General features: G+C 35.7%; 2 protein-coding genes across 2 annotated transcripts; both read left to right on the forward strand.

The window, feature by feature from the left end:
- Positions 1 to 451: 451 nt before the first annotated feature.
- On the forward strand, positions 452 to 1,963 carry LOC135071400 (uncharacterized). Its single transcript, XM_063965192.1, has one exon. The coding sequence runs from the start codon at positions 452 to 454 to the stop codon at positions 1,922 to 1,924; it is 1,473 nt and encodes a 490-aa protein (XP_063821262.1). The 3' UTR covers positions 1,925 to 1,963.
- An 8,417-nt stretch (positions 1,964 to 10,380) lies between these two features.
- On the forward strand, positions 10,381 to 12,673 carry LOC135071565 (uncharacterized). The gene is made up of 3 exons (XM_063965337.1): positions 10,381 to 11,358; positions 11,938 to 12,024; positions 12,211 to 12,673. Coding segments are annotated over exons 1-3 (495 nt in total). The 5' UTR covers positions 10,381 to 11,356; the 3' UTR covers positions 12,617 to 12,673.
- Positions 12,674 to 14,616: the final 1,943 nt, after the last annotated feature.

Genomic DNA, 14,616 nt, shown 5'->3' on the forward strand with positions numbered 1-14,616 from the left:
AACCATCAACCATGATAAAATGAACTTTAAAATAATCCAATTTTATTTTGCTGACGGTACCAAAGTTAAGAAAATATCGTGGATTTCAATATCAGAGCGCCATTGTCGCGCTGACCCTACCACAACTCAATGCGCTCTCAATTCGCGGCCGTTATTATTATCTTGACCCGGTGATTTAGCTCTCGTGCTCTCTATCGCTCAGCCCGCCGCCATTGGCCGACAAGACTGTTCCACGCCTCCCGCGACACGCTCATTGGCTGCCCCGGCCACGCCCACAACTTCAAAGGCTCTGTTAAGGGTACATCGTACCCCACTTATATATTTTCCACCCTTATGTTACCCTCGCATTCGCGAAGTAACCACCACGTTGTACGCACGCGTCTACGATCTCTCGTCGCGATATAAGTGTGAAAAGTTTTCGTTTGTGCGCGTCAAATTAAATGACAAAACAATGACCATGGACGTTCAAAATAGCTATCAAAGTTATAAAGAGGCGTCGCCGGATTCGAAAGAAACTAATCTAAGCATCGAAAGTGCCAGGACTTCTCAAGTTCCGAAGACTGAAATGCATTCGACGGTAGTGAGTCAAGCAAAAGCGTCAAAAAGGTCTTTTGACGTAGCGTTCCTGATGATGCCTGATGATAAACTGCGGCAGAAGCAACCGGAGCGACAGCTACGGGTGTCAAAGCAACTTTTCAACAGTGAAGAATGGGAGCAGCCTAAAAGAATTCCTGAGATTTATAAACACAATGAATACTCCAACGAAAATACAATGGATTCAAAAGATCAAGAAGACGACAGGATTCGAGTTAACAACAACATATCACCGGGCTTCGGATCTGATATTAACATTGACGTCGGAACAGATGAGTATCCGAATAAATCTGTGTATTGCAGTGACTCTGAAAATTCAGACCGCTCTAGAAGTCGCCCTAACTCCAATGAAAGTGCAGCAAGACAGCCGAAGTTTCTTCCAGAGTACAAGAACAAGATTTTTGATGACCCGACCATAATCAGTATGCAGACCAGAGCGAGGTATGAAAGTAGATTCATGGATAAGGCAGCTGAGATGTCCCCTAAAAGTGCGTTCACCAAAGTGTCCAACTACGCTCTCAGATCTCCTAACCCGTCAGTCAGCCCAGATAATCTTCTGTACCAGAACTCTGTGAGTCCACCGCTTAGTGCTTCTAGCCCACCGTCAAGTTCTTTCAATAAAAATGTTGGTTTCAATAACCTACTTACACCGGCACACCTTTTGAACGGAAATAATTTCTTCAAAGCTCAAAACGTTCCATCATCGTCTCCGAATTACCCAGAATCTGGAACGATGCAGCAAAGATCGGGATTCAACAAAGCCGTGGATTATCCAGAAAAGCAATCAGATTCAAAAACACCACAGATGTCTCCGAACAAACTGAATTTTTTGCCATTCAGACCCGAGATCCCGTACCTTCAAGCGAGTAGTTCTTATCCGTTTGGTGTTCAAAATTTCCAAGCGCCGAATTCAGATTTTATGAAGTTTCCTGTACCACAAAGGGAGCCAGTGAACCCACTCATTGCAAATCCAGCTGCGGCAATTCTTAGTACATTGCTACCGCCGACTTTAGCAGCTTTCTCATTGCCAGCACAGAACGTTTGCGCCAAATGCAGTGTTAGTTTTCGCATGACATCAGATCTTGTTTACCACATGCGTACACATCATAAGAGCGAGACAACAGCAGATCCTACAAGGCGGAAGCGAGAGGAAAAACTGAAATGTCCTGTTTGCAATGAAAGTTTCAGAGAGCGTCATCATTTGACCAGACATATGACGGCCCATCAGGACAAAGAAGGGGATATGGATGATGTGTCCCCTAGCTCAAGTTATAATAAGAAAAGCAAGCAGTTTTACCCTCACAATGGGGGCTCACTTATCCACAAATGAATTGCTCATGCAAATATATTCAAAATGTTCTCGAACGCAGTTTTGTCTACAGTACTTAAGTGTCGATTAAACATGCATAAACGTATTTCTGTTTTGGTTAAATCTTGTTGTTGATTAAGTATATTATCATCTATGTGCAATACTAGTTGTTAAGTAATTATTTTGTAAATATTAATAAATTATAAATTCTAGTAGAAAATCACTAATAAACTATTTAAGAATTACTTTTGACTCTATTATTTTATTCCCACTGAAAGATTGTAATTGTCGACAATCTTAAAATTATGTTGTGAAAGGAAGTAAATTATCCAGATTCGATTAAAATCATAATCAATTTGAATGTCGATTGAAAATAATAACTTTTAAATTACAATAGCCAATGGAAAACTAAAAAGAAAAATCCGATCACATTTAGAAAATTACAGTCACCAATAGACCAATGCTCTCACCATTTTCCCAAATCTGTAATCAAATTATACATCCCCTATTAATGTAATAGACGGACATTCTAATCCCTTGTTTCTCACAATACTAAACCCCATAATGTCATCGCTAAATGACTTCGACTGCGAAGCGAATCCGTAACGAAGCGTAGTGTTACGAATCGAACGCGAAGTTGGGGTTGTAGATAAAGACATCATACATGAAATACTTAGTTTGAAATTTTTGCTCTCCATTATAAAAATTCATGATGCAAAAAAAAATATTATGATGTTTCAAAATGTTTCAACTGTGTACGATTAGAGACTGAACTAAATACTTACATAAAGTACCTACCTAATTTAATTACTTAAACTTACGTAGTATAAAAGAAATGAACCGATGGATCGGTACTATGCCCGGACAGGATATTATTAGTTTAATTACCTGGATAAAATACTATTTATACAATATTCAAACGTTTATTGCCCAATCAACTAGGGTTATCCAGCGACCTAATGCCAGGATCCTAATTAAATCATTAATAGTTTTCTCTTTATGTATGAAAACTTAAATAAAACTAACTAATATGAACGGAACACAGGTATTATGTATTAGGAGAAATAAATAAGAAAATAGATCAAGAAATGAATGGACCAGTCCAGACTCAGGCTTGATCATGTTCTACATTATGCCATTCAACAGGGATCCTAACCCAATTATCACATTGTCACATATCAGCTCATATCACCCTCCTAGCGTGTCGGACGCCCGTGACGAAACTTCTTTGTGAACTGTTCAGTTCCCATGTGTGGGTGATCTGGCTCGCTGGCTGGACAACCGTGGAGAATGCCATGGGAATGGGAGGCCAGATTGTTTTGGGTTCGCATAAGCATCTGGACTTTTAGGGCTTCTTTAGGTATATGAGATTGGTTTGTGAAAACATGGTGGTATTTTCTTATTTTTTTCTATTCATAGAAAAATATCACTAACATAGATATTTTTTTTATTGAAGTTATTTAGCCAAAATCTGTCACTCTCCATACAAAAAGTCCGTACAACTCAGCCTTACTTTTGCTACTCTAAATTCTGAAGTCCATCTATGATCTATAACTATTTCTGCGCCGCCAATTAAATTATAATAAATCTATATAAATAAAAATGAATTGATGTTCGTTAGTCTGATTAAAACTCGAGAACGGCTGGGCCGATTGAGCTGATTTTGGTTTTAAAATGTTTGTCGTAGTCCAGGGTAGGTCTAAACGGTGAGTGTGTTGTTTGTGAGATATTGTTTTTCTGTGACAGACAAAATTCAACGCGGGCGAAGCCGCGGGCGGAAAGCTAGTAAATAATAAAAATCTTCTTTTTCTCCACAATCTAACTGATACAAACGTATTACAATAAACATTGTACATCATGTATAAAATAGATAGATTATGAGGGACTGGCGTCTAGGCAAGGGGCCTGTATTATAGAGACCAGAACTCTCATCTCTCGGAGGATCCGTATGAATATACAATGTTAGAAACACGCAAAAAAGTCTAAAAAAAGGAGATAAAAAGTTACGAATTACAAAATATAGCACTCTAAGAAATGTGTGAGAATTATGAGACATTTTATTTTCTTGTGTCGTTACTTTTATTGAAGTAGGTATAATTATGAGCATTGTGAAGAAACTATTTCTTAACATGTAAAATACACCGAATCTTTAGAATTTGCTTATATTATTTTTAAAACATCTCAATAATTCTAACATACGACGTCGTCAGTGACAATCCAAGAGCGTACTCCCAGACAAATACCGCCACAAATCTTGGTGCTACAATGGCGTGAACCACAGGGTGTCCTGTGAGTGCGAGGAGAACAATATTTTTGCTCGCGCGGCGGACCGTGCGTAATAACATAGAAAATATTCATATCGGGACAGAGCGACCCTCGCTGTATAGGATGGTTTTATTTGTGAGACTTGTGTATTGCAGTCTTGAAAAATCTTTCGAAATAATTAAATACTTTCATACTACTTTAGAATATTCTTTCACGATTTTCTATTTTATTGATTCGGTACCTAATGAAGTTTTTATGCATAGGCGCAGACCACCGACTATAGTTGGCCGATAGTTGGGCCCGATTTTAATTTGTATAGAATCGGCCGATACCAAATCGTAATATGCGCACTTCCATACATACAGGGTGTCCCGTAATGTAACGTCAAGCCGGAACTGGGTGTTGAGGCAAGTTGTGCTGGTTATCAGAAAAATATAAAAAAAAATCTATGTGGCATATTTTAAAAATAATAGGCATTTAAAAAAAAAACAAAAAATTCTACTCCAGGTGACGGTCCTTTTGCTCGTGTTGCCACAAATCTTCACTTTTTCCAAATTTTTTTTTTGTTATGTAACCCTGAATAATGCTTCTCTAAATTGTTATCAAAATTACAAAACCAGCTGCTCCAGCTTGGATGAAAAAAATACATTATTCTCAAAAAAAATTTCAAAATAAAAATTTTGCCTAGTTTAAACTGACTGTACTGAAAAAAAAAAGTATTACACGAGTGTGGCAAGTGACGTCATAATTTGGCGCATTTAGTAAGGATTCCAAAATGGTATAACACTTGGTAAATTTTTGCTGTAATTGTCGACAATTTTTGTTTTTTTGGAAATAGTCCCGTTTTTAACTTTATTTACCTTGGTTAAAAATTATTATTCTAATGTGCCCAAAATTCAAGTTTCTGTGACACCATGACAGTAATTAGTAGTTGACATACTGTGACAAAAGTCACCCGTGCGCGCGCGCCTTTACTACCTGTCTGCCTGTACTTGGTAACAGGGATAATAAGGATATGAAGTTTCGGTTATGGATACGGTTACGGATATTAGAATAATATTATACCGGTTTCGGTTACGGTCACGGATATGAAATCATTTCAGATTATCCAAAAGTCTCGGATAATTTCGGTTACGGAATTATTAGAATTTCAAAAATGTAGGTATAATACAAATAGCAAGATGCTGCGTGAGCGTGACCCACATAGCCACTTTATGTACCAACTAAGACGACACCTATGTATGATAAAGGTAAAACAGGCTGGCATATTAGATGGTGCCAGCGAATGCCAGACAAGTTGGTAACAAATATTAAGATTTAAGGTACAATTCCAAGACGGGCCGCAGACGGCAAACTGCAACCGCAAACTGCAAAACTATGAAATCGGCAGCGCGGCATTGCAGCTGCGGCGTGTATACTGCAAATTTCATAGAGTTTTGCAGTTTGGCCTTTATCCGAAACTATCCGTAACTTTTGAATCAGTTTCGGTTACGGTTATGGACATTTTTTTATTTCGGATATCCGATAGTTTCGGTTACGGTTACGGATATCCATAACATCCCTGCTTGGTAAGATGGCCCTCTCCGTCCCGCTCATACCTTTTGAAATGCCCACACTTAAGCCAGAAACTTAAATTTTGGGCACATTAGAATAATATTTTTAACCAAGGTAGATAAAGTTAAAAACGGGATTATTTCCAATAAACAAAAATTGTCGACAATTACAGCAAGATTTTACAAAGTGTTATACCATTTTGGAATCCTTACTAAATGCGCCAATTTATGACGTCACTTGCCACACTCGCGTAGTACAATTTTTTTTCAGTACAGTCAGTTTAAACTAGGCAAAATTTTTATTTTGATATTTTTTTTTGGGAATAATGTATTTTTTTCATCCAAGTTGGAGCAGCTGGTTTTGTAATTTTGATAACAATTTAGAGAAGCATTATTCAGGGTTACATAACAAAAAAAAAATTTGGAAAAAGTGAAGATTTGTGGCAACACGAGTAAAAGGACCGTCACCTGGAGTAGAATTTTTTGATTTTTTTTAAATGCCTATTATTTTTAAAATATGCCACATAGATTTTTTTTTATATTTTTCTGATAACCAGCACAACTTGCCTCAACACCCAGTTCCGGCTTGACGTTACATTACGGGACACCCTGTATACTGATCAACAGCCCGACCCAACTATCGGCCAACTAAAAGTCGGTGGTCTGCGCCTAGGAAACTTACTAAGTATAGATATTTTATTAATAAAGGATTTCTAATATTATCTAAATAACATTATGAAGATAAGCATAATGTATTAAAACGGTATGTTTCTAAAGTTAGTGAAGATATTAAATATTAAACACCATGTACCTACATCAGCAGAACGTTCACAGACGTTAGCTGGTGACGGATGCGACTGGCAACACAGACCGACCGCATTTGAATACAGCACGGTGTTCTAAGTGCAGTTCTGCACTTACTTGCGATATCTATTTAGGTGCCTATTTTATTAATCGACATATTTTTTTAGGACTCAACCAGCAACCTTTTTTACCCAGCGTCCATTTCTCGTGTGATATTAACACCTCGTTTTACATTACTAGAATAAGTACTATTTGTTTTCACCTTATCATTGTGTGTTCGTTTGGACAGTATGTAGTAAAGATTTGATAATTTTCCTAAGTGGCTAGACACTAATTATACATTTTTTATTTTTCGACGCTCGCCGGTGAGGCTCGTGGCGCCCAACGTATGGTAATTTTTAAATAAAATAACGTGAAACTAAAATAAATTAGTGCACCTAGTCATGCGTGGGGAACGCGGCTCGTTTCCAAGTTGCGGCCCTAACAATGCGTTAACTATCCTTTGTTGCAAACAAAATGGTAGTCTCCATAAACGATACAACATAATGGCTTAATTATGTTGAACACTAATAAATCGGGCCACGCGAAACAATAACAAATTGATATTTTAAATTCCATACATTCCGTAATAAATTCCAACAACTGTTCAAAACATTCGACAGTCATGCATAATCAATGGAAAGCTCAATATTTTCCACTCAAATAGCTCCGCTGTACAGCAAAATGATAAATATGTATTTCTGAACGCATTTACAAGATTACAATATTAGCGAGCGCACGTCCTCCTTCCTCGAGCGCGTCATTACAAATGATAAATAGCTGGCACACTTCGATAATCAAATTCAAATTTGGAATCTGCTACCCTCGCTTTATTTTTTTCGTGACGAAGGCATCCTCGGTCATACAGCCAGCCTGTTTGCTATTGTGAGAAGATTGTGGCTTTATTAAGCGTGAAGTAATGGTCTCTTTAACTGATTCTCCACGGAGACACGTGACCCGGAACCGATTATGGTTCCGTACCGATTTGTATGTATTTGTATGTAAATCTGGGTGTGGGGTGACGAGATAACAGGCGTGGTTATTGATAGGGATCGCTTAGATTGAATTAGAACTGTCGCTCTTTAGCTGAATTGATTTTCTTTGTTGTATTGTGATATTATTATTGTTTAATATTTAAGACAAAAATACAGTGCACAGAATACTAAAATTTAATCATTCTTGCTTAAATCAGGGGAAAATTAAGCAAACAGAAATTCTTAGTCACAATATTAAAGATTTGTTGAAACACTTTTCCTAAAAAATCTAATTATGGGTTTTACCATCTTACTTTAACTTTAACAAACATCAACATTCTGTCCAACTCCATACAAAAAAATGGTTATGGTTATAGTTACGGTTAAAGTAAGGTGGTGCAACTCAGCCTTAGAAATAATAATTGTATTTACTCATGTAATTTTCAGTGCATTTCCATATAAACAAACCTCACAATTGATAGCTCATGAATACTCAAAACAATCTTAAACAAACCGGAGTATTTTAATCCAAAGAGCCACTTAAGAGTAATTTAAATACAGTTAAGTAGTGGCTACACAAAGGGGTTTATAATAAGAATAATTTAACCACTTCCTTGCAGACATAAGGGTTGCAGACAAAGCAGACATACGGGAAACATTGGTCACGGTGCCTGGACAGCCTCCTTGGTATTGTTATCACGACGGCTTTCCAAAGGTTAAGAGGGTTTTAAGCGAATTAAACAAAGAGCATTTAATCATTTTAAAGAAACATAAAATTCGAAGGCAACTCAAACGCAAAATACTCGTAACAACAAACTTAATGGTGATGTCAGTAGTGTGTTATTGGGCGTTCTAACTCACATTCGTTCGGTCGCAGTTTGCGACCTCACTCTGTGTGTTAGATCGCCCAATAACACGATCGTAAGTAAACCATGCACGATGAATATGAACCTTTTTTCGAACTACATCTTTTAACCATCGACGTGAGTATTATTGGCACTTGCTGGTCTGAGTCATGAGACTAGTCATTTGGAACTTGGTAATTGGTGAGGTTCGTTGGAAGAATTTATTATTTTAGATAAATACAAACATAAAACCCAGCTGTAAAATTTAGGTCATGATTACGATTATCACTGTCAATAGGTAAGACTGCGCAACCTCGATGTGCACGCGCGCCGGAACTTGCAATATGATATCTTAGCATAGTTTTTACCTACCGTACCTGTATTTGAACGAAATAATAAATCAATGAATGAAATTTGATACCTAAAAATTCTAAAAACTACAAAGATTGAGATATAATGAATCCAGCATCTAAAAGGAGATGAATACCTAAGTACGCAGACATAATAAAGTCTGCTCGCGAATCCTTTCTATGGATTCATGTATCGAAGATTGTTATCTTTCACGCAAAAACTACTGAACGGATTTTGATAAAACTTTACAGTACATTACTGTTTAGGTATAACCCAGATTAACATATTATAGGCTATAATTTATGTGATAAAATGAATTTCACGTGGGTGAAGCCGCTGGCAAAGCTAGTAGTTTAATACATTATTTGAATCTAATACTTGAATGCATTTGAAAATCATTTTTTTTACAAATTAAATAGGTGACTAGCTGCTGTAACTTAGATACAATAAAATTCTTCAAAATTAAATTTAGGTTAATAAAGTAAATTGTCATGATCAGGCGGCGCGCGGCTGGCGCGGCGTTCGTTGCGCAAGCAGCGGATATCGTAACGTGACACCTGATCGATACTCATACCTAATGCACCGATTCCTGACTGTTTAAAGTAATTAATGAAATGAAATAAATTGACGAAATTTTTGATTTTGAATACAAAATAAGAAAGTATGATTTCTCTTTCAATTAATATCTAATAGTAAATGTAGGTCCTAATTTAATTAACAGAGCAAACAAACAAACATCTAGGTGTTATGAATGATCATATTATAAAACACAGCTAGGTATAGCTTTTTTTCATAAATTTATTTATTGTGTTAACATTTATTTAAAAGGTAAAATACCTCTAAGCCTATGACTTTTTAAATACAGAAGATCAATGGTGCAGTGGTGCTGTGAGTTTTCATTTTTACGCTGTGGGTGAAAGGTTCGATTCCTTAACAACTCAATTAACTTTTTTTGCTCCGAGACAATAAATTGATGTCTTTGTATCAACCTCATATCTCACTAATATTATAAATGCGAAGTTTGTATGTAATGTCTAGATGTTAAAATGTTTGTTATACTCTTTCACGCAAAAAATACTGAACGGATTTTGATGAAACTTTACAGTATTATTGTTTAACCCAGGATTATAGGTATAGACTATAATTTATGACGATCTGTGACAAACTAAATTTCACGCGGGTGAAGCCGCGGCCAAAAGCTATTTATAATATTTTTATTTACGAGTTACTCATTAATATAAGTACAAAGTAAGACCTCAAAGTATTATACAGCATTAGATATAGAGAATAATTGATTTAATTTATTTTAATTATTGAATAATAAATAAATAATTCCATACTAAGTGAAAATATTTAATTATTTAGTAAACCAATAAATTACAAAATACGAGCAAAAGTCATCATAGTAGGTACGTTTGAATGCTAAAGGTAGTTCAAGAAATACCTAAGTTAAATTGTAAAATTAACTCTCAGATTAAGGATTATTCCGATTAACAAAATAAGTAGTATTAAAAAACAAATAGCCGATTTAAATTAATACTGCATTTAAAAAGTAAATCAAGATAACAGTGATTAAATAATGTTATGATTTTACGTTTGATGTTCTTTTTTTTTTCAAATATTTAAAGTGTTAAAATGTTCCCGAAAGTATGCAATATGTAATAAGATAAGTACGTACTTTAATAAATCAAATTATGATAGAAATCATAAAATATAACATACAAAATATAATAATTAATTTGTTTTTGCCGAGGTGCATTATTTTCATGCAAGTATTTGCGTCATCGACCTAGTTTTCGTAAATAGCTGAGTGTGCTTAAGCATAAGGCCTGGCGAGAACGAAATACGCAAACAGTTTTATCCGACTGCAGAAAATGATAATAATGTTTTTTATACAGGATGACTTTCAAATCAAAAGCATGTTTTTAATATTATAATTCTATGTATTTAAACTCTATGTATTACTTATGATACATAGTGCACTCCTAAATTTGAGACAAATCTAATGAGATTTTTTGTCAATTTTACTGTGTATTTCTGTTAGTGTGCTCTTATAAAAAGTTTAAAACTATTGTACTGTCAACAGCACATCAGCCTATTAATTTTATTGCAAAATAACAATACATCGAAATATGAAATGATGTGTTGTCTGTACAAGATTTTCAATATTGAAATTTTAACTCATTGGATTTGTCTCATATTTGAGGAATGTACCTACTATGTATCATGAATCTTATTTTAAAAGGATGCTATCGATTTCAAAGTCATCTGTACCTATAAAGAGTAAGTTATGTTATTGTATTATAAGCATGAAAAAAGTCGACTCTTATAAATTAATAAACTATTATTGGTTCATTTGCTCGAATGTTCACGTTAAAAAAAATTATTGAGCGGGAATCGAACCTCCGATCTCTGACATTTACCACTAGGTACACCAATCGTTTTCGTTGAACCTAAACTTATTGCTGAATTAACGATAATTTCCCTTTAAATTTGGAGGTTCGCACCAAGAGCTTCATTCTGTATTTCGAAGTGCTCCTGCATTAGAATCGGCTCCAGTAAAGTCATTTCTTCGAGGAATCATCATCATCAGTGACGTAAATAAAATTGTGAGTGTTCAACATGTGAGTACATATTATCTATTTTTTATGTTGACTATCTTTACTGTGATTTGTTGTTATGTTAGTACTGCGATTAGGACTTAGCCTAAATTTGTGATCAGTTCTTTGGTATACCAGTGATTATGTTTATCTGTAATAAGGCTTGCAGACCATGAGCTAAGCTAAGTTAGTTTAGTTTGGCTCGCATAGCTGACGCAGTTTCCAATAGTGTTTGTGCAGTTTGCACACAAGTAAGGAAAATTGTGTCAGCTATGCGAGCCAAACTAAACTAACTTAGCTTAGCTCATGGTCTGCAAGCCTTATTACAGATAAACATAATCACTGGTATACCAAAGAACTGATCACAAATAATGCGAAACTTTGTGTGGATGTTTAGATGTATGTATGTTTGTTACTCTTGGCGTTAATAGTTAATGACGATCTGTGATAAACTGAATTCCACGCGGGTGAAGCCACAGGCAAAAGCTAGTAAAGCATAAATCAGTGATGTTTGCAATTCCAGTGATTTTACGATGTATGTGAGGAATTCTGACTTTCTCAGTATGGTATTTGTGCATTACAAATGATTTTTTTTTTCTGCAGGTCTGATTCAGAGTTAGAATTTTTCGAGCCTGAACGCAAACCAAAGACGAAGCGAAAGTCTGCGAGTAGATCCAAAGAGTCTATCAGGTAAGCAAGTGTAGATATAAGCACATATATACATACACACCTTTCATTATTATGTGTTTTTTTGTACTTGTTTTGTTTTTAAATGTAGATTCATTTGAACAAACGATGAGAGGTTCTTATGTAGTTGTGAACGAGACTATTTTGCAACGTAAATGTGTATATTAATACAGCTTGTTTATGTTACAGAGCTGGTTCTTCTAAGAAACCCAGACACACAGGGAAGCTCCAAGAGACGTTGGATATACTGGGCTTGCTGTCGGATGACGAAGAAAGTGTGGCTGCTGAGAACGCGCGACGCTCGCCAGCTCGCAATAAGCAGCTTGACAGCAGCATCAGCAACCGCGTTGCTAACGGCTGTGTGGTGCGCCGCACGCTCCTCGACGGACCGTACTACGTGGAGACGCGTGTGTACACCACCGAGGACGCGCTGACGACGTCGCCTGAGCTGCGCTACACCAAGGCTCTCGTGACGCTGAAGGCGCAGCTCGACCGAGACCAGCCGGAGTGGGCTTGTCTGCAGAAGTTCTTGCAGAAGACCAAGTCCTCCTTGTTCGCTGATAGCAAGCCCATATTTTATAGTAATAAAAAGTAATGTGTTCGGTTTAGTGTTATGTTTTATTTAGTTATAGTATTTTTATGTATCGACCCCAAGCCCTAAGGTAAAAGGTAATTTTTAAGAGGTAGGACAGGTTTTCAAGGTAAAGGTTAAGGTAATAAGGTATTTTGGTTAAAAAAATACTCGGTAAGTCTTCATTGGTTTTGAGCACAAGTAAAATAGGTTTTGTCGAGGTCTGCTAGCCGTGTTCTGGTCTAACTCGAGCTCACGCAATATAGTTAATTGACAGACGCTCACACACTTAAAACACTCACACACATTTTTCTTCAGTAACATTTATTAATTTATAGAATTGGGCTCTTAAACCAATGAATATTTACTGCTTCTGTAAACGAGTAGTGTAGTGTGTAATACTTAATAATTTTAACATTTTACTCGAGTGCTAGGTAAATATAATTTAATTTTACTACTGTAAGTAAGTAAGTAAGTATTATAAAATGCCTTTTTGTTCTGATTGTTCATTACAAGTAGGGAACAGACAGTGGGTAGGGCATCTAAGAAGTAATAGACATAGGAATAGTGTTTCGACTCAGAAGGCTAACGTTGATGGTGTTGTTGAATTTGCAACAGCTTTCCGTGGTCGAATCGCTTCTTATAGAATAGTTGCTACAGAGGAATTTGAGAACGCCTTACCTGATACATTTTTACAAAGTATCTATTCTAAAGTTAATAATATTTTGCAGATCGCTTTGAAGAAACATATAAGCGTAAAGGTAAACTTTGAATATTATGCTAGTTTTCTTTTATTTAAGAACAATGTTCGCGAAACAAAGTCCTTTACTACTAAGAATTTTATCGTTCATCGCAATTTTAATTACGATAAAATGTTTTTAACACTTGTAAGTACTATTAAAAAAAAGGTAGAAGAATTTGAAGAGCGTGACAGTGGCTGGACTTTCTTAAGTAGCATATCTTTAGACGTTAACGTTAACAAATTCGATCCTTTAAGAGGGTCTGGATCAACTTATGTTGACCTACCTTTAGTGATTAAAAAGAAAAAAGCATGTATTAATATTCGAAATAAGGATAAACATTGCTTTTTGTGGAGCGTAGTCGCTGCACTTTATCCTGTTAAAAAGAACAGCGAAAGGACTTCTTCCTATCCGCATTATAAAAAGATACTTAACATTAAAGACATGTCCTTTCCCGTAACATTTAATGATATACATAATTTCGAAATCAATAATTCGAATATAAGTATAAACGTTTATTCATTAAAAAATAACCGTACTGTAGTTGGTCCTATTTACAGATCAGATTTCAAATCATCTGATAGAACTAAAATCAATTTACTTTTACTTGATGGTGAGAGTCAAAGTCATTTCGTTTTGATAAAAAACTTGTCTCGACTTGTTCGAAGCCAAATCACTAAACATCACGGCAAATTATATTTTTGTGATGATTGTTTACTATTTTTTACCACTGAAAATAGTCTTAACGATCATGTATGCGGTGGCGTCTGTACAGTATTACCTGATAAGGGAACATATCTGCAATTTAAAAATTTTGAGCGGAAGCAAGATGTTCCCTTTGTCGTATACGCTGATTTTGAAACACTCTTAGAACCAATACAAGGTTGTGAGCCAAATCCAAGTACAAGTTACACTTCTCCTCGTCAACGTCACATCCCAGCAGCTTTTGCCTATTTTATAGTTTGCTCTTTTGACAAAAGTTTAAATCGGTTTGTTCAGTATCGAGGTTCCGACTGTGTACCTACATTTCTCAGTAAACTTTATGAAGATATTCGAAAAATTTATGAAATCTTAAATAATGAAGTAAAGATGGAATTTAATAATCATAATGCTAAGGATTTTGCTAGAGCTGATGTTTGTCATATTTGTAATCAATTATTGATAATTGACAAAGTTAGAGACCATTGTCACCTTACCGGACGATATAGAGGCGCTGCGCATCAATACTGTAATTTACGGTACAGTGTTCCTAAGTTAGTACCTGTATTTTTCCATAACTTAGCT

Source organism: Ostrinia nubilalis, chromosome 4 (genome assembly GCF_963855985.1).
Source record: "Ostrinia nubilalis chromosome 4, ilOstNubi1.1, whole genome shotgun sequence".
NCBI classification, from domain to species: Eukaryota; Metazoa; Arthropoda; class Insecta; order Lepidoptera; family Crambidae; genus Ostrinia; species Ostrinia nubilalis.